This window comes from Chlorocebus sabaeus, chromosome 23, assembly GCF_047675955.1.
Source record: "Chlorocebus sabaeus isolate Y175 chromosome 23, mChlSab1.0.hap1, whole genome shotgun sequence".
Classification (NCBI taxonomy): domain Eukaryota; kingdom Metazoa; phylum Chordata; class Mammalia; order Primates; family Cercopithecidae; genus Chlorocebus; species Chlorocebus sabaeus.
The window spans coordinates 12,633,454-12,653,080 of record NC_132926.1 but is presented as its reverse complement, the minus strand read 5'-3'; the positions used below and the strand labels follow the sequence as shown (position 1 = coordinate 12,653,080).

The window sequence follows — 19,627 nt, the reverse complement described above, 5'->3', positions numbered from 1 at the left end:
ACAATAAAATCTGTCTTTTCCTTGGCCATCCAGTAAATAACAGTATGCTAACATAATATCTTCTTTTGCTGAAATATGCAAACTTGTGTCCAGTGAAGCCCTGGGCTGGCCACTTGGTTAAATACCAAGGGCTCCTCAGGACAAGAGAAAATGTATTTATTATTTGCTTCCCATGAAGGTAGCAGTGCCTTCTTTTAAAATAGCTCTGAAATTTTTGTTACCTAGAAGGAAATTAGTCAAACCGGATCCACTTCTGATGGAGAGAATAGTTACGGTGGCAGTCTCTTAAACTGAGTCTCCAGTAGTTTAATTCTCGACAACATAAAGGCAGGGACCCTTTTGGGATTAAAGAGGGCTCCTCAATAAACAAGAGGTACTTTGGAGAGAATGAGTCCTCTCATGTGTGGACCATGATGCTAATCTGTGAAGTCTGCAAATCTTTGAGAAACTGTGAGGCCTAGCCCTGTGTTCGGGAAGGAGTTGAGCAGCCAAGAGTCTGAATGAAGAGGCTGTTTCAGGGAGACTTCAGAACTTTCACAGAATGTACTTGCAGGCACTGGGGGTGCAGGTGGGGGAAGCTGGGAGTGCCTGATGTGTTGTGAATAAAGGAAGCCCATTTATCTAAATCAATGAGTTAATGCAGATTTTTGCTGCTGCTGCTTTTATTTTTTTTTGTTTGTTTGTTTAAATCAATGTTATTCTTTTAGTTGCTAATTTAAAGATCCATTATGCCTGGGATGCCCAGGCACTGGTTAGAATTAATGAGGTACTAGTGTTTAGCTAGAATGAAGGTGAGGAAGCAGAGGCAGAAGTCAGCCTGGGGAATGTTTGCTTCTCACACTATGGATTCCAGACTGTGCACGTTAGAATCGTGTGGGGATCTTTAATAAATTCTGATGCCTGGTTATAACCACCAGACTTTCTGATTTAATTGGTATGAGTGTGACCCAGGCCAGGGAATTTTAAAAATTCCCCAGGTGATTTTACTGTGAAGCAAAGTTTGAGAACCACTCTGCTGACGGCTTCCTTTAATTTAACAAAGAGTGGAAACCTGTGTGTTGAGGAATGCAACTGTCTTATTCATCATGTATCTTCAACACTCAGAATAATCCGGATCATTCTAACATTTATTCTCCTCAGAATATGTATCTATATTTCTTGATCTAAGTGAACAGCTGAATGTCCTAACACTATTTGGTCTTATGTAACAAGACTGTTTCTTTAGCCCCTACTGGGGATCAGTGTCTTCCCTTGGTTTAGTTGGAACTTCATTGTTTTAGTTTTCATTTTTCCCTTACCCGCTGCTGGTTAAAAAACAAACCAAAAACATCTTCCTCATATTCCTAACACCCTCATCATTCTCTGACAAAGGGGATCACAGGAGCAGGGGACAGCATGAGGAGATGCAGCAGGAGCCCCCACCAGCCACTGCATCTGTATCACCTGGAAGCAACTGAGCCTCCAGTGAGCAGCCACACAGTGTTGGGATATCCGGAGAGAGCCAAGAATGACCGGTTGCCATGAGAGGGGCTATAGGGTTGAATCAGGTGTGAAATCAGCTCCAAGGAAGCTGAAGTGTGAAAGAGCAGAAATGATGAGCAAATAGATAAAGCCAGTTTCTCATCCCAGAGGAGAAAGGCGCTGATGCCCCAAAGAAGTTGAGGTGCCATGGAGAGAGAGAAGAGTGGAAGAGGGAATAGGTCATTGTGGAGCTACTCTTTCTAATTTCAGCACCTGTTTCCCTATGATGGGCTACAAATGTCTTCGGGGAAGGAACAAAGGGAGAGAGAGAGTAAGAAGGCAGGGAAAGAAAGAAGGGAAGCAAAGAGGAGCAAGTGAGCATTTGCCGCTCTGAAGACATTTGGTCAACAGGAATGCTCTTCTTCATCAGCTGCGTGATCTTACATTGGTCACTTCTCAATGCCTCAGTTTCCTCATCTATAAGATTTTATTGTGCGGGTGAGGATCAAATAAACATTCTCCGCAGAAGAACAAGTTATAAAATGCTATGCAAATGCAGTGAACTGATACGAATATTATGGTTTTGTCATAAGTCTTTTTACCCAGGTGGTTCTTGTCTGGGTAGCTGTGTTAGAAATGCGTTGCTTTCCTTGTAATTTGGGCCAGGTTTGTTGGTTTGTTCTTGCAGATTTCCACCTCAGAGACATAGAAAGGGGCTTCATCTCTTTTTCAATTTGCTCTAAGGGTCAAATCTAGCCTCAGGGATTTTCATAAAACCAATGATGCTTTCCACCTCTTTAAATAGCTGTTGAAAAGTTATCAAAGAAGAATTTAAAGTTACATTCAAATATGGAGAGCAGTACCATGTGAAGAGAACTTAATGATGAGGGCAGAGGGGTCAAGCCCCTGTGATGTCAGCAAATCTCACACGTGGAATCTTCTATAGACTTTGAGATTTGCTGCAGGAGACGGAGCTTTGGCTTTTGAACAGAGAGATGTGGACATGTAGCCTTGGGCACATCATTTCAGCTTTCTGGGCCTCAGTTTATCCTTTGTAACATGGGAGGCCTAATGTGTAATTTAGAGGATTACTGAGAGGGTGAAATAAAGTAATATATGTGAAACATGAAGTATAAAGCCTGTTCCATAGTTTGGTTTAAATCATTTTTAATCATTTATACCTCTTCCTCCTTTACTTCATCATAAAACAGAAGCTTTTTGGGTATTTTACTAGTAAGGATTCAGAAGGCGGGTTATTTGTTCCTAATTTTGTTACACAAGACTAAATAGTGTTAGGACATTCAATTATTAAGTTAGATAAAGAAATATAGACACACATTCTTAAGAGAATAAATCCACAAGGAGTGACTGTATGAAAACATGCATGGCAAAGTTTCAGCTAGTGAAATAGTACGAGGTGACTGGAGTCTTGATTCTGAGCCTGCATGGGGTGTGAGCTATTAGTAACATCAGCCGTGAGTGCCGGGTGGGTGCAGAGGATACGAATGCCCATGGTTGATGTTCCTGGTTCAAACTTTTCACATCCAGCTGGGTAGCGGCTTATGTTGGAAACCCTCATTTGTGGCCAGCTTAATTGTGAGTAGAGCAGATCTGGTTCAAATCTCAGCTGTGTCCACTGTGAATTCTGAAACCTAAGCAAGTTATTGCCCAGCTCTAATGCTCACCCAGCTTTTGTGAGTTGCTTTCTGTGGTTTTTCTTATTGTTCTGAGTTTACATGGAAGCAGCTCACCAAGACCATGGAGAATTGAAAGCCAGCTGTTCAAAGAGGAGAGGAGCAATAAAAATACTTTCCACCGATTGGGTACCCACCATGTTCCAGGCATGGAACTGGGCTCTTCACATAACAGTGTTTTAAATCCCGCCAGAGATCTTCAAGGAACCACTATCGTCAGTGTCCATAGGAGGCTCATAAAGTTAAATAGTTCATCCCAAATTACACGTATTCATAGAGCTGGAGCTAGGATTTGAATTCACCCAGGTCATCTGCCTCCAAAGCACTATTCTTCTCTATGCCACAGGTAAGGTTTAGGCCAGGGGTTCCCATGTTGTTTCAACAATGGGCCACATGCTCGGAAGTCCTTATGTGTGCCAGCCCTGTAAGTGTGTTGATAAAACTGATGGCAGATTCAGAGGGTCAACACCAGACACTTGTAAATTAGACAGAGCTCAAATGTGAGTAAAAGGCATATGGTGATGTTGTGCAGGCCAATTTGTCCCATTCTCCTTACGATCCATGGTATTTCATAATGCTCCAATTTGATGGTGCAAGTGGAATTAAATGAACAGTTTGTATTGAATGACATGCTCTCTTGGCCACTGTGAATGCCACTTATGCTAATGAAGCCACTGGAGTGTCCAGGAGGGCAGGGGACTCTGCCATTTACATCCCCAATGTCTGGAACAATGGCTGCCACATAGAAAGTGCTCAAATATCTATTGTCTGAATGAATGAATGAATGAATATGGCTGAGTGCAATGGTGCATGCCTGTAATCCCAGCACTTTAGGAGGCTGAGGCAAAAGGATCTCTCAAGCCCAGGAGTTCAAGACCAGGCTGGGGAACATAGTGAGACCCTGTCTCGACAAAAAAATTAAAAAAAATTAGCTAGGCATGGGGGCCTGCCCATGCCTAGTGGTGTATGCTTGTGGTCCCAGCTACTCAGGAAGCTGAGGCAGGAGGATCACTTGAGCTTAGGGGATCAAGGCTGTAGTGAACTGTGATTGTGCCACTGCATTCCAGCCTGGGTGACAAAGCAAGACCCTGTCTCTTAAAATAAATAAATAAATAGTGCCGGGCACCGTGACTCACGCCTATAATCCCAGCACTTTGGGAGACCGAGGAGGGTGGATTACAAGGTCAGGGATTCGAGATCAGCCTGGCCAAGATGGTGAAACCCCGCCTCTACTAAAAATACAAAAATTAGCTGGGTGTGGTGGCAGGCGCCTGTAATCCCAGGTACTCGGGAGGCTGAGGTAGGAGAATAACTTGAACCCCGGAGGTGGAGGTTGCAGTGAGCCAAGATCGCGCCATTGCACTCCAGCCTGGCGATAGAGCAAGACTGTGTCTGAAAATAAAATAAAATAAAATAATAAAATAAAATAATTCATTTTGTTTAGTTTGATGTTTCAGTGTTTATTAAGTGTCAAGTGTTGAGCTAAAAGCTTTACATATATTGTTAGCTCAGTTGACCTTTTTAACAACAACCTTATAGGACAAATAGTGGTTTCTTAAAAATTTTACTCTAATTCCATGATATACGTGCGCAGAATGTGCAAGTTTGTTACGTAGATATACATGTGCCATGGTGGTTTGCTGCACCTATCAACCTGTCATCTAGGTTTTAAGCCCCGTGTTATTTATGAGCTATTTATCCCGATGCTCTCCCTTCCCTTGCCCCCCACGCCCTGACAGCCCCCGTGTGTGTCGTTCCCCACCCTGTGTTCTTATTGTTGCTCTCCCACTTATGAGTGAGAACATTTGGTGTAAAGCAGAGGTACAGACTATTTGTCTTTGCATATAGTCTTTATCTCCGCTTTGTAAATGAGGAAAATGAGGCTTAAAGAGGTTAAGTGACTTACCTTGGCTGAAAATTAGTAGATCTTGGATTTAAATTTTGGCTGTGTAAGTCCAGAGTTTGAGTTCTTAATCACCACCAAGCAACAGCATGATTTCATTAAGACCCAAGTCTTCTGGCAAAACGCCAGGTGGATAAGACTCAGGGGTCCCCATAAAGTTGAGTTACAGAAAGGACGGAAGCACACATATTCTAGAACCTGTTGATCCCTTTCCCTTCAGTTTGCCTGAGAGATTAGTGATGATGCTGAATGTCCTGAGAGAGCTGCATTTATTTACCCCCAGGAACAACTCAGCATCTCAAAGTAAACTACCTTCTTATGGTCATGCTATGGGGAATTCCTGCGACATCGTTTTTCCAGTTTCCATGGACCTTGATCATCCACTGCTTGGCTAAAATAAGAGGATTAAAAATTGATGGGAATAGTACTTGTTCTGAATGCCTGTGGCTCTTGAATGAGGAAGATGTCTGGTAGCATTCTTGCATAACTGTATCATTTCAAGACATGTTCATTTTGGCCAGAAGTCTGTGTCTACTGGCACCAACACTGGTCACTCTGTTTGAAAGAGAGAGAAAGGGAGGAGAGAGAGAGAGAAAGAGTGTGAGAGAGAGTGGGAAAGCCTGAGAGCACTCAGCAGACAAGTCCCTTTGAGTTTGGAGGCATGCTAGTTTGGTTTTGATTTTTGTTGTTACGTTTAAACACTCGCTGTTTTCTAATTCTGGTGAAGTCCATCTAGATAACAATGATGTCAAGGGTCCTCCCTTGATTTACCTCTGGGACAGTAAAACCACTATTGGTTGCTTTGGGTTTGATTCTCTTCTTGAGGGATGTACCTGGCCTTTGGCAGAGGGGTTCAGAGTGGACGATTAATCTAGGAGGTTTACTCAGTGCCACATGATCACCTAATTGGTGAGATAGCAAGCATTCTCCTGTTGGCCTTTCTTGCAACCCCTATAGATGTGGTAATGAGGATCCTTAACTTAAGGGATGTCAGAAGAACTGCATTTTATTTTCAAAAACTATTCTTACAAAGGGTAGGGGAAGCTCTTTTTCCACTTCTTCCTCCAAATTAGCCTTCTCGCCCCTGCTGAATCCTCCCCACTTGCCGAGATAGAATGCCTTTCCTACGGTGTGATGGACAGTAGTGGACATACTGGGTAAGAGCCAGCTGGACAGAGCTGGGTACACATCCTTGCTTTGCTACTCATTAGCTACGTGGCTTCTGGCAAGTTATTTAACCTCTCCATGCCACAGTTTTCTCGTTGGTAAAATGGGATTAACAATTTCCACTCACAGAGTTGTTGGAAGAATTAAATGAGGTCATGCATGTCAAGTATTTGGCATGTATACAGTTCCCAATAATACTTCCTATTTTATTATTTATTATTTATTTATTTATTTTTGAGAAAGCGTCTGTGTCTGTCACCCTGGCTGGAGTGCAGTGGCAAAACACAGCACACTACAGCCTCTAGTTCCTGGGTTGAAGCGATCCTCTTGCCTCAACCTCCTGAGTAGCTGGGACCACAGGCCTATGCCACCATGCCTGGCTATTTTATATATATATATATTTTGTAGAGATGAGGTCTTACCATGTTGCTTAGGCTGGTCTTGAACCCCTGGGCTCAAGTGATCAATCCCTTGGCCTCCTGAAGTGCTGGGATTATAGGCATGAGCCACCATGCCCAGCCATGATTCCCATTTAAAAACCCTATAATTCGTAATTGTATTATATGTGTACATGTATATATGCATCACATGTATGTTTATGTGTGTATGTATGTATATGTATGTGTGTTTTAAGTATTACACACAATATATACACAATATAGACTATGGAATGAAAGTAATAATGATATATTATTATTTTATGAAGAATGGTAGTAATAATGAGAGTAAAAATGATAGAAGAGCTGGGTGCAGTGGCTCCAGCCTATAATTCCAGCACTTTGGGAAGCTGAGGCAGGTGGATCACCTGATGTCAGGAGTTCGAACCCAGACTGGCCAGCATGGTGAAATCCTGTCTCTACTAAAAATACAAAAAATTAGCCAGGCGTGGTGGCAGGTGCCTGTAATCCCAGCTACTCAGGAGGTCGAGGCAGGAGAATTGCTTGAACCCGGGAGGCGGAGGTTGCAGTGAGCTGAGATCACCCCATTGCACTCTAGCCTGGGCAACAAGAGCGAAACTCTGTCTCAAAAAAAAAAAAAAAAAAAAAAAAAAAATGTGCTTGGACTAGCCTTTTTTCAGGGCACATGCCTCAGTATATGGTATCCCTTTAGATTTTAGAGGTTGTAAATTAGTCACCTCTGGGAGAAATGCAGCCTGCATTTGTGTTTGATTTGTCTAGCAAATCAAAGCGTTAAATCAAAGTGTTAAAACAATTGAGTAGGAATAACTGAGTCTTTAGGCAGAGAATGGAATCCACACACCTCATCACTTCCCACTTCCCTGTCCTCATTCCATATCACTTCTTTCTGTTGCTTGCTAGCCCCGCAGTCATCTGATTTTGCTACATCTGCTTGATGTTTCCTGATAAAGATGGTCCTTGACCAACTAGGTTGGAATGTACTGGATACTGTGACTGCCTGGAGGAATGTCATAATGCTTCTTAGCATATTGAAATTATGAAAAGTTCTATAGTTAAAAAAAAACTCACTAGTTTATCTTTGCTTAAACCAATGCTTTCCAAAATTCTTTGATTGCAAACTCTTTTCCCCTACAGAATCCCTAGCACCATCCTATGGGACAAGAGGTTCCAATAGAACATAATTTCAGAGACAATGGCTTTGGAATGTTGTTTTATCTTATAATCTACATTTAAAAGAATAAAGAATAAATCTCTAGATGCAAAATCCAATAACTATAAAGAAACAGTCTGACAAATATGACAGCCTACAAATTAAAATCTTTCTATGCAATGGAACAACAGGATAAGTGGGAGAAAATTCTTGTAAAATGTGTTACTGTAAAAGGGTTAATGTTATTGATGCATGAACAATTTTATAAACCAATAAGAAAAAAACACAACATAAGAACAGAAAAAGGATATGAACATGCAATTTAGTAAATATAGATGTTCAATAAATATGGAAAAGATGCCCAACTGTACTAGCAACCAAAGAGTTGCAAATTACACATGAGATCAACAAAATCTACAAGATTGTATGTCCAATGGTAGCAAGTTTATGGGGAAAGGAACAGTTAGTTAAGGGAAATTGGTTACTGTGTCTTCTAAGGTAATTGACAATCTCTCCTAAAATTCATATGTCTATATGTTTTCATGCACTAATTCTTCTTTGAACAATCTATCCTACAAGGATCTTTACAGATATACAAACAGCATTTTTTTTTTTTACCACATATTTATAATAAGGAAAAACTGACAATAGCATGGAGCCTATTAGCAGGGGTGGGTTGAAGAAGGTATAATGTACCCATTTGAGCAGTGCTGGGCAGTGGTTAGAAAAGAAAAGAATCCACTCTATGAGAAGGCAGGATGCCACTGGTGTGCAGTTAACTACAGAAAGCAAGTTGCAGAGCTGTATATTTACATACACACACATACACACACATGCGCATATATGTTCATGCACAGAAAGCAGTCTAGAAGGAAATTCACCACCATGTTAACTAACAGTGGTCCTCCCCTCTCTGGGGCTGAGAGGAGGATGTGATATAGGACTTTGGAAACCATTTTCACCCTAATGCCTAATCTGGTATGAATGTTTTTACGTCGAACATATAGTATTAACTTTTTAAAATTTAAAAATTATAAACAACAGGAAAAAAGAAGGATAAAGGCATAGAGAGAGAGAGAGTTGCTATTTGAGTAAGGTGGCCATGTAGTTTAAGGGTTACAAGAAATGGCTCTAAGTGCAGCCTGCCTGAATTTAAATCCTGGCTCTCCACTTGCTAACTTTTCAACCCCAGGCTAGTTATTTAATTGTGTGCACCAGAGATTCCTTATTTATGAAAATAATATTTCCCTTGCAGGGTTGTAACTAATAAGATAATCTATTAGCAGTCTTTGGCACAGAGTCTGCCCTGTTGTAAATTCTTAGAGAATAATCGTAATCATTATTTATGTTAAGTAAGAATCTCAGTTGTATATGGCTAGGAGGAAGATTTTCTTTAGGAAAGTAATTTTCATGATTTTTACTTCAGTCTGATTGTTAAAGGGTGATACATGTTAATAACAGAACACCTAGAATATATAGAAAAATAAATAAAAAATGCATACTTCCATTAGACTCTTAAACATTATTTTCCATTCATGTGACTTACAGTTCTTTCTGCTGAAACTGTAGTCTGCCCTGCTGCTTAGCAAGTGGTGTAGGTATGCAGTGGGTGAGTATGGCTCCTACGTCTGGATGCATCATTTATTTGAAGAGAGGAACCAATCCACCACAATGCTCAGCTTTCCCAACCCAGCTAGTGGACCAAGACATGCCCACTATTATTCACAAAGTGGCCAGGGAGAGGAAATATGAATAACTTGCCACCAGCAAAGCAATTCGAGTACACCATCTTCCATTAATAATATAAGTCACCATTTATTGAGCACTAAAATAGGCCTGGTGCTCTGTTGGATGCCTCACATATATTATTTTTAATCTTCACAATCCTGCAGAATACATATAACTTTGTCTGTTTCACAGATATGTTAATGTCTGAGAAGTTAAGTGTTTTGTCCAAAGCCACATGGCTAATAAGGTGTGGAAACAGAATTTGCAGATCTATAAAACTACAAGGTGTATGGTCATTCTAGTCTATGTTATTGCCTCCTTGAAGACAGAAGTTGTGACTTCACTTTTGTATCCAAAGAAGTCTGTGCTTACGTTTTGGTGTACATACAGAGGCTTGCATCAATATGGTAATGTCTGGGATGCAGGATCATTCTCCTCGGATCTGTGTCATGCTGCAAAGTACCCTCTTTGCCAGCACAGACTTGTTGATGTGAGGATCACTCATATCTATTTTACATTCCACCTAGGTGGCGGCTTTGAAATACATCCCATCTGTCCTCCATGATGTAGAAACGGTCTTCGATGCGAAGTTACTCAGGTGAGAGCTTATGTTGTACTTTCTTGGGCTCTGTTGGCAAGGCAGGGATTCAGAGTGGGAGGAGGGCTCTTATGGGGAGCTCCAGATAGGCACTCAGCTTGGGAATGGGGAAGACCTGTGGCAGGGGATGTTTTCAGGGCTTCCAGTGTAGTATTTTTACCTTTTGGTTTTCTTGTGCCAGACTTTGGTGAGAACCAACTGTGTACTAAGCATCCCTCTGATGATATGAAAATTAATCATATAGGTTAAAAAATTGATGTTTGGAATAAATGTTTCCATTTCACCTGGGCCTGAATGTTATTTTGGGTTCCACTCTTTGCCCTGTAGACCCTACAGTTGCAAATGGAGAACAACCTAAGCATAGCTAAAGAGATAATGGAGATGGCTCTCTTTTGCCTTCTCCTTCTTAACTACATTCAGCTCACAGATGAACACATTATTTTAATGTGATTATGCTGTTGGAATAGGGGCATTTCAATCAGATATACCTTCTTCTTTTTAAAAAATGTATTGTAGTTTACAGATAACAGATTTCAAAGACTTTTTATATTTAAATACAGATTTAGAAAAGAGTTGCAAAGATTACATACAGAGAGTTATCATATGCCCTTCACCCAGCTTCCCCTAATGTTAACATTTAAATAACTATGACACATTTATAAAAACTGAGAAATTAACATGGATACAATTCTCTCAACCGCACTCTGGACTTCATTCAGATGTCACCAGTTTTTTCATGGATGGCCATTTTCTGTTCATATGGAAGATTTTTCCTAGCTCCTTCTCATCCTTCAGACCCTCAGGCTAAATGTTATCTTTTTGGAAAAGCCACCACTGGATATTGTAAATAAATTAAATTTCTCCCCCAGCCCCTGTGCCATTATTCTGTGACACAGCTCCCTATTTATTTCCTCCACTGCATACATCGCTGTGTATTGATTTGTTTGCTTCTGTGTCATTTGATGACCTCTATTAGAATGTAAGTTCCATGCCAACTGGGACCCAGTCTGTTCCCATTGTATCCCCATTTCTCTGTGCTTTGCCTGTCTCATATTAAGTAGATGCTTAATAAGTCCTTGAAAGAATGAATGAATACAATAAGTTTATTTTGGGAAGTCAACAAGGACTATAATTTTGCTTCAGGGTATTTTGATTCTCACCATATTTGGGAATATGGCTCCCAATTATGTCCTTTTGATGTCCCTTTTGATGTCCCAAACTGGTTCTAATCCACAATTTTTCATAGTGTTTTAAAAAAATTAGAGACCTTTTTGATTTTAAGACTTATCATAAAGCATTACCAAGCATAAAACATTTGTAAGTAAAATGGTATGGTAATGAAGTCAGAACCTTGTTCTGAACTCTTGTTTCTTTAACTTCCTAGCTGCATAACCTTAGGAAAGTTAGCCTTTCTAAACCTGAGCTTTCCAACTTATAAAATTGGCATAAGTATTGTGTATAGCTTGTAGAGTTATGAAGTTTACATGACATAATGAATGCAAAATGCAAAGTGTGTGCTTGGTATACAGTAACTGCTCAGGGCTATTGGTATTATTTTCAGATTTTTACATCTCTTTTAATGCTACTAATATTCTATACCAAGAACAACTTGTACATTTTTACTGAAGGCTTACCTTGCACCTCATGCTCTACCCAGACTTGGGGGTTTCCCAGAGCTACAGGTCCAGGGATGGACTGTAAGTGTTATGAGGTGGGAGACATTGGTCTACCTTGCCCTACCAGCTCCTGTTTTTCCTGCCCTCAGCCAACTCCTGTATGAGTTCTACACCTGCATCCCTCCTGTGAAACTCCAGAAGCAGAAAGTACAGTCTATGAATGAGATAGTCCAGAGTAACCTCTTTAAAAAGCAAGGTGAGTACACAGCACCCTTGCTGGGGTGGGGTAAGGGGCCAATAAACCCCACATCATTTTGGGGAAGTTTGGCAGGAGAGGGCAACCTGTCCAGTGACTGAAACATCTCTTTTCTCACAACTCCCTTGGTCTGCATAAATGCAAAAAGTAGAAAGTAGCCGACAACTTAGATATCAGAATCTAAATTGATTTTAGGAAAGCTGAGGTTGCATTGTTTATTTCTCTTGAGAAAGTTTAATGAGGTTTTTTTTTCCCCCTGTATGGTTTATTATTGCTGTCTTTAACTTAAGGGGAAATGGATAAAGTTCCTTTTAGTAGAAAGAGCCTTTCGCAGGGAAGTTCTTAAAATTTTGAGTGTGTAAGAATAAACTGGAGAGCTTATTAAAATGCTAATTCCTGAGACCTAGCTCGAATAGTCTGATTGAGTAGGAATTAACATTTTTTGAAGTTTTTAGAAAAATGTAAATTATTTTGGAATAGGTAATGCATTTGCATGGATGAAAATGCAAAGGTATGACAGAGTACCATGTGGAAAGGGTCTCTCCAGACCCTGTGTGTGGCTACTCCTAGTCCCTTCTCCAGTGGCAAAAGGCATATCCAGTTTCCTGTGTTTGCTTCTAGGCACACTCTGGATGTGGAATCAATTACGTATATGCTATATACTCTTTATTATTATCATGCAAATGGTAGCATGGTATGTAACTGTTCTGCACTTTGCCTTTCTTCACTTAATGGTATATATTTTTGGGAGATCATGGAACGACAGTGGATTTGCACAGAAATTATGATCAGAGCTTCTGCTTACCCTAAACTGGTCACCACTGGGCCCCACTGGCAGAAGACTTAGAGTTCCCTATCTTCAAGGTCAGTCAATTAGATGTCGATAGCTCCTCCAGATTTGATCAGGCAGGATTTGGAAGCTCATATTCATCCTCTACCTCATCTCTAGGAATGCTCTGCATGCCTAGATTTTCAAAATGGATCATGCCTTTTGTTCCATGTAAAAGAATGACCTGTTCGGAAACTCTGCATTCCTTCACTCCTATCTGTAAGGGTGAAGGAATGACTTTTCAGAATCAGTACTTTTTTCCGTATCCTAAGACCCAACCTTTCCAATTTTCAATTTCTCTATCCACATTAGTGTCAATAATAAAATGAGAAGCAAACTGTGCAAGAAACAAAAGGTCTTAGAATTCAGAGGATCAGCCATCACCCGACTGGAATTTATTCAGGGAGTGAAGCCTGAATATTTATGCAAATTGCCTGGTAATCACAGAAATATTCAGGAACCACTTCACTGTAAAGATGTTTTTTTCCAATGCCTGGTTAACATGGTGCATCCAAAATTGCTGTCTGTATCCTATCCCCGGAGTTAAGGGTAGGAGGAGGATGTGGGGATGAAAATGTTCTTGTGATTTTAACATTTATGTGTGTGGTTTCCTGACCCTTTAGACAGATGTGTGACAACAGATTAATCCAATAAATACGTAGTTTGTTTGAGCAAGGTGGCTTTTGTGAGGCTATGGAGACTAATTCTGGTAAGTCTTGTTGCATTTCTTGTGTGACTGTGCCTTTTAAAAGTGAGAATTCCATGGTTTCAAAGTTCTGATTTCCACCTCTAAATAAATTGCCCTTAGCCCAAAAGCATTGAAATATGTCTGCCCCTTCCTACCCTGGAAGCCCTTTGCAGGATTTCAAGTGCTGCCACTGCAGAGACAAATTGAGTCCCATCCTAGGGACGTGACTCTAGCTACGCGTATGGTGTGGCACAGGCAGCAGGGAGTGGACTGCCTGGCTCTCCTTCATTGTTCAGAGCTGCTGTCATTGTCAGGGGCCCAGTTTGGCATCGAGGCCAGATGGAGTGATAGCACGGGCCTAGGCTGGGCATGTGGTGTCAATTCCAGCCTCACAGAAGTCAGAGTAATTCCTTTACTGCAGCCCCATCTCCAGGGCTGGGAAGAGGCCTCTGAGGGTTAGCGTCATGGCAGGGCAGGCTGGACAGCTGCTACTTCTCAGTCCTGCTGTGTGTGTGGGTTTCAGATTCAGTAAAAACCCTCTGATTAATATTAACTGACAGAAGGCCCACCCTGGCGCTGTACACAGTTATAAAAGAAAGCAAACTTCTTACCTTTAAATACATACAGAGACTAGAGGTAGACAAAGTGTCCTTTGGGGACCCATTTCAAAGAGGAGGCAAAGTGTAATTAGTGTAGCCACACTCGGCTTACATGTGAAAGTTGTATGCCCCTACTCACAGCTGAAAGATAACTCCTCTCCCACCATCTATTTGCTAAGTGAGCCCTCATACCAAAATAGTCCCAAAGGGAAACTTCACCTCATCTCCTTTCTTAAATCCTCACGTTCCCAATGAATAAAACCTGAGTTCATTATGCTTATCGATGTCCATTGCCCTTGGGTGAGCGTCTCTCTTTATACTCTTAAATAAGGTGAGTGTGATTCTTCTGGCCAAGTTTCAGCAGTAATGAAATTCCTCCTGTTATTCTCCCTGTGAAGTGTCCTGTGCCTCCGGGACGTGATTTGCTTTGAGCCTGCACTCATTTAACTGCCAGATGTGCAAATTGCCTGGAGTATTTTCAGTGACATTTGCTTGTACTCACAGCCTTGAACATTTGTATTGACATTAAGCGGAGGGGCCAGAAGGCTTTTAAGCACTTTCTGAGATTTTGGCAGACTACCCTATTGGCCTGTCGTCAGGAGAATCCTATGGAGAAGGTGGAGAAGGGTTTACTGGTTAAGGATGGTGGTTCTTGGGCCACACTAGACCTGAGTTTAATTCCTGGTTCAGCTTTTTACGTGACTATGTGACTATGGGTAATTTTCTAAACTTCTCTGATCCTCAGTAAGCTCATCTGTAAAATGGGAATAAGAACAATAATGTCTGTCTTAGAGGGTGATTGTGTGGGCTAATGAGATGGATGATGCATTTAAAGTACTTGCCACAGCGCTGGGCTCTGCGTAGTGTCTCATACTAAGCAGTAATTGTTATTATTGGTGTTGTGGCTATTTTTCCTGCTGATCCCAATTTCTGTGCTGACCTTTAAATTCCTTGCAATAAGGGAGTTCCTTAATGTTTGATAGTTGCACATAACCCTAAGCTACGTGGTTTTCCTCAGGGTCTGAGAAACACAGGACCTAATGAATGAAAGGGCCTTGGTTGGTACATGCTTTGCATTCTGGCTTTGAGTGTGGGTTTTTTTGTTTTTGTTTTTGTTTTCAATTTTTATTTCCCTCGAGTGTTTTTGTAAAGGGGCCGTGTTACGGATGCCTAAAAGAAATAGAGGTCAAGGTGAAATGTTTGCAATTTCTCACTTCATTGTTTGTGTTACTACAGGCTCCAGCATAGTTACATAGTTTTGGACACTTGACAGCCCTCCTCTCTGATGATTTACCCCTCAGGGCTCTTTTAAAACACACACAAACACACACACACAGACACACACACACACGGTTTTTTCCTTGTTTTCTTTATGGAGGCAATTAGCCTCAACTTTGATTTGACCTATGATATTGAGTAAATTACTTAATCCTTGCAAGTCTTAATTTCCTCATCTGTAAAATGGGAATAGTCACAGAATACGTCTCCTTGGGTAGCTGGTGCATCAGTGGCACATGTGGCTAGTTAGCCTGGTAATTGCAGGAGTAAGGAGTCACTACCAGCCAGGTTCCCACATGGAATGGCTTGGTCCGTGTGGATGACTTCAGGTTTCAGTGAGAGGAGAACTGAGAAACTTACAAACACTAATTTGCTGTCTTCTCCAACACAAGCTCAGACCTACCTGGTGGTGATGACAGGAAAAAGGATGCACAGATATGCCCGGAGAAAGCTCCAAGGGGAGTCTAGGAGAAAAGCAAACCCTCTGTGCCTTTGAAACAGATTTGTCCCTACAAGAACCTCATCTCCAAGAAATGTGTCTTTTTAGTCTGATGCTAGTCAGAGGCACCATCTGGTTCAGTGTAAACTGCTTTAGGATCCACATTGCTAGAGCTTTCTCTTCAAATTTCCAAAACAAACACAGAGAGAGATTGACAGAAAGAGAGAGAGAGAGAGACAGAGAGAGAGACAGACACCTGACAGAGATTTGGAAACTCTTTCAATGTTTATTTTCAGCTGGTGGATTTTTTTTCACTGGGAACTTTATTGAGAAGCTGTTCTTTGAGCAAAGCATCCAGTTTCCCTTTTATTAAAGCATAGCTTCCTTCTTCCCTCTCATCTGTTGCCCACAGTATCTGGAGATGCTGCGTCCTCGATTCACAGTGTACAAGGGGCTGGACAATGGTTGGGGGAAAGAGGGATGGAAATAATTTTGCCCATATCTTTTCTAATCATTGTATCATTGCAGCATTGAGCTGCGAATAAACAACCCTCTGACTCTAGCAGTTACTACTTTTTTTTTTCTTTTCAATTTTTATTTCAGGTTCATGGGGGAACATGTGCAGGTTTGTTACATTAATTGATTTCATGTCAGGGGTTTAATGTGCAGATAATTTTGTCACTGAGGTAATAAGCATAGACCCAATTGGCAGTTTTTTGATCCTTACCCTCCTCCCACCTTCCACCGTCAAGTAGGCCCCGATGTCTATTGTTCCCTTCTTTGTATCCACGTGGACTTGATGTTTAACTCTCACTTATAAGTGAGAACATGCAACATTTGATTTTCTGCTCCTGTGTTAATTCGCTTAGAATAATGGCCTCTGGCTTCATCAGTGCTCTGCAAAAGTATGTGATTTTAATCTTTTTTATGGCTGCGTAGTATTTCGTCATGTCTATATACCACATTTTCTTTATCCAGTTCACCATCAACGTGTGTTTAGGTTGATTCCACGTCTTTGCTATTGTGAATAAAGCTGTGATGAACATACACAGGCATATGTTTACACATGTTTATGTCCTTATGGTAGAACGATTTATCTTCCTTTGTGTATATACCCAGTAATGGGATTCCTGAGTCCAGTGGTAGTTCTGTTTTAGGTACTTTGAGAAATCTCCAAACTGCTTTGCATGATGGCTGAACTAACTTACATTTCCTCTAGCAGTGTATATGCATGCCCTTTTCACCAAAACCTCACCAGAATCTGTTCATTTTTGACTTTTTATTTTTATTTATTTATTTTTTTGAGTCTGAGTTTTGCTCTTGTCGCCCAGGCTGGAGTGCAATGGTGCGATCTCAGCTCACTGCAACCCCTACCTCCTGGGTTCAAGTGATTTTCCTGCCTCAGCCTCCCAACTAGCTGGGAGGTACACCACTGTGCCTGGCTTTTGTATTTTAATAGAGATGGGGTTTCACCATGCTGGCCAGGCTGGTCTCAAACCCCTGACCTCTGGTGATCTGCCTGCCTCAGCCTCCCAAAGTGCTGGGATTACAGGCATGAGCCACTGTGCCTGGCCAATTTTTGACTTTTTCATAATAGCCATTTTGACTGGTGTGAGATGGTGTCTCATTGTGGTTTTGATTTGCATATCTCTAATGACTGGTGATGCTGAGCATTTTCTCATATGCTTGTTGGCCGCATGTATGTCTTCTTTTAAGAAGTGTCTGTTCACGTCCTTTGCCCGCTTTTTAATAGGGTTGTTGTTTTTGCTTGTTAATTTGTTTAAGCTCGTTAGATTCTGGATATTAGACCTTTGTGAGATGCATCATTTGCAAATAGGTTGTCTGTTTACTCTGTTGATAGTTGCTTTAGCTCTTTAGTTTAATTAGGTCCCACCCAATCAATTTTTGATTTTATTCCAGTGGTTATTACTTTGGTGATCTTATGTAACATCTCTGAGCCTCGGGTTCCATGTCTGAAAAATTTGAAAAATGTGAATTAGGAGTGTCATAGAATAAGAGACCTTTGATTCAGGATATCCTTATTTTGAGTCCTGGCTTGATTGCATACTAGCTGTGTTCCTTGGAATAAGTAACCTCTCTGAGCTGTAGCTTCTTTAGCTGCAGAAATGCGACAACTTATGAAAAACAACTAACAGAGTGCCAGAGACACAGTTGCTGCTTATTAAAATGCATCTATTTTGTCTGTTGTGTAACAGTACTGACCATAACAATAGTAATGACATCAACAGCAACTTAAAGGGAGAGACTTAATATTTATCAAATGCCAGCTCTGTATCAGGTATTATACACAGCGTAAATATATGTTAAGTTTTTACAAAAACACAATGGCCTAGAAAGTTAAGTAATTTTCATTCCAATGAGACCAAATATTACACAATGTATGAAGGTATTAATATTTTGGACTGTGTGATCCTAGGGTTTCAAATTAATCTCCAAATCTCAGTGGTTTGATAATGGAAAGGTTTATTTCTCTCCTTTGCAAAGTCTGATGAAGGTCATATTCCTTTTGTTCCTCCCGAAGTTGTGCCAGCTGGTGCGTGTGGCCTCCCTGTAGCAGGAAAGATAAGAAGGGAGGGAAGGAGCACAGTGGCTCTTAATGACCTTGGCCTGGAAGTGACATCTGCCAGTTCCACCCACAGTCCATTGGCCAGAACATATCACATGTGCTAATGCCAGATAATCTGGGATGTAAACTAAGCACATGCACATGCAATATTTGATGAGCACTGCCTCTGTGACTCACAGGTAGTAAGTGCTGGAACTGGTTCTGAGTGCAAGTCATTTGAATAACAGAACCCACCTTTTTCTCACTATACTATGCTTTATTCTTATGAGGACTAAAAAGGAGCAAATAGTGGTGTATTGACTTGGTAATGCTTCCTTCTCCGTGTGAGAACAAGTGCTTCATCATTCATCCTGAAGGATTTGTTTATTTCCATTCCCCGCTCCCAACTCCTCTCCCAAATGCCAGGCTATACATGAACTCTGACAGGTGAGCACAGGAACCCTTCCCTGGAAGGGAGATGAGGCCCTTGCTGCCAGCAGTTGCTGTGTCACCTGTGGCTTCTCAGGGCGCAACTTTCCTGCAGCAAGCCGGGGTATTAGCAGGCTGCCCAAGACTTGGGATGTTGACATGAGGGTCTGCTTCTGAGACTGTTCAGAAAGAAAAGGCAGTTGGGAGAACAAAACGTCTTTCTCTCAGGATGTGCTCTGGCCTCATAGTGGGACTGTCATCTCTCTTCGCACCTTACATGCCCTTGCAAAATTCAGTTCATTGCATATAGTGCCTGGAATATCTTCTACTGCCTCCCATTCCCTACCCCAACCCCAAGACATGCTCAACAGGCAACCCCTATTCATCCCTTTAAGAACCAAAGTAGCCCTCAAGCCTGCAATAAGTCCTCCCTGATGGCTCAGGCATTTCGGCTCAATTCCATTCAACACTTAGTCCCTGGGGAAGCAATGTGGATACAACTGTGGCAAGTTAGTAAACTTGTGCACCATGATCTCTGTGCAAAGAAAATGAAGCTGCTTCTTTTTGTTTGTTTTTAATCTAATTTAATCTTCTTTTGGAGTCTCTACTTTGTGCTGTGGCAACTTAAAAATTTCAATACATGGTATCTTATGGCTCTAGATTTAACCAGTCTTTCTGACTCAAAACAGTCCCCACCCTCCCAGGAACTCAAATAGGAAGGGGAAGAAAAGCACAGGTTTTGGCGTTTCCCTCAGTTTATCTAAAATGACTCCCTTTGGGACTGTAGCCCCAGAGGGGATGTTGGTG

General features: G+C 41.2%; 1 protein-coding gene across 3 annotated transcripts in view; it reads left to right on the top strand.

Annotated features, from left to right (window-relative positions):
- Nucleotides 1-19,627, top strand: part of DOCK2 (dedicator of cytokinesis 2) — a 433,393-nt gene that overhangs the window by 108,442 nt on the left and 305,324 nt on the right. For all 3 annotated transcript variants that reach the window (XM_008015269.3, XM_073010528.1, XM_008015268.3), the window contains exons 24-25: nucleotides 10,050-10,120; nucleotides 11,886-11,992. In XM_008015269.3, the coding sequence (XP_008013460.2) occupies nucleotides 10,050-10,120; nucleotides 11,886-11,992 (178 nt within the window). The remainder of the gene's footprint in view (nucleotides 1-10,049; nucleotides 10,121-11,885; nucleotides 11,993-19,627) is intronic.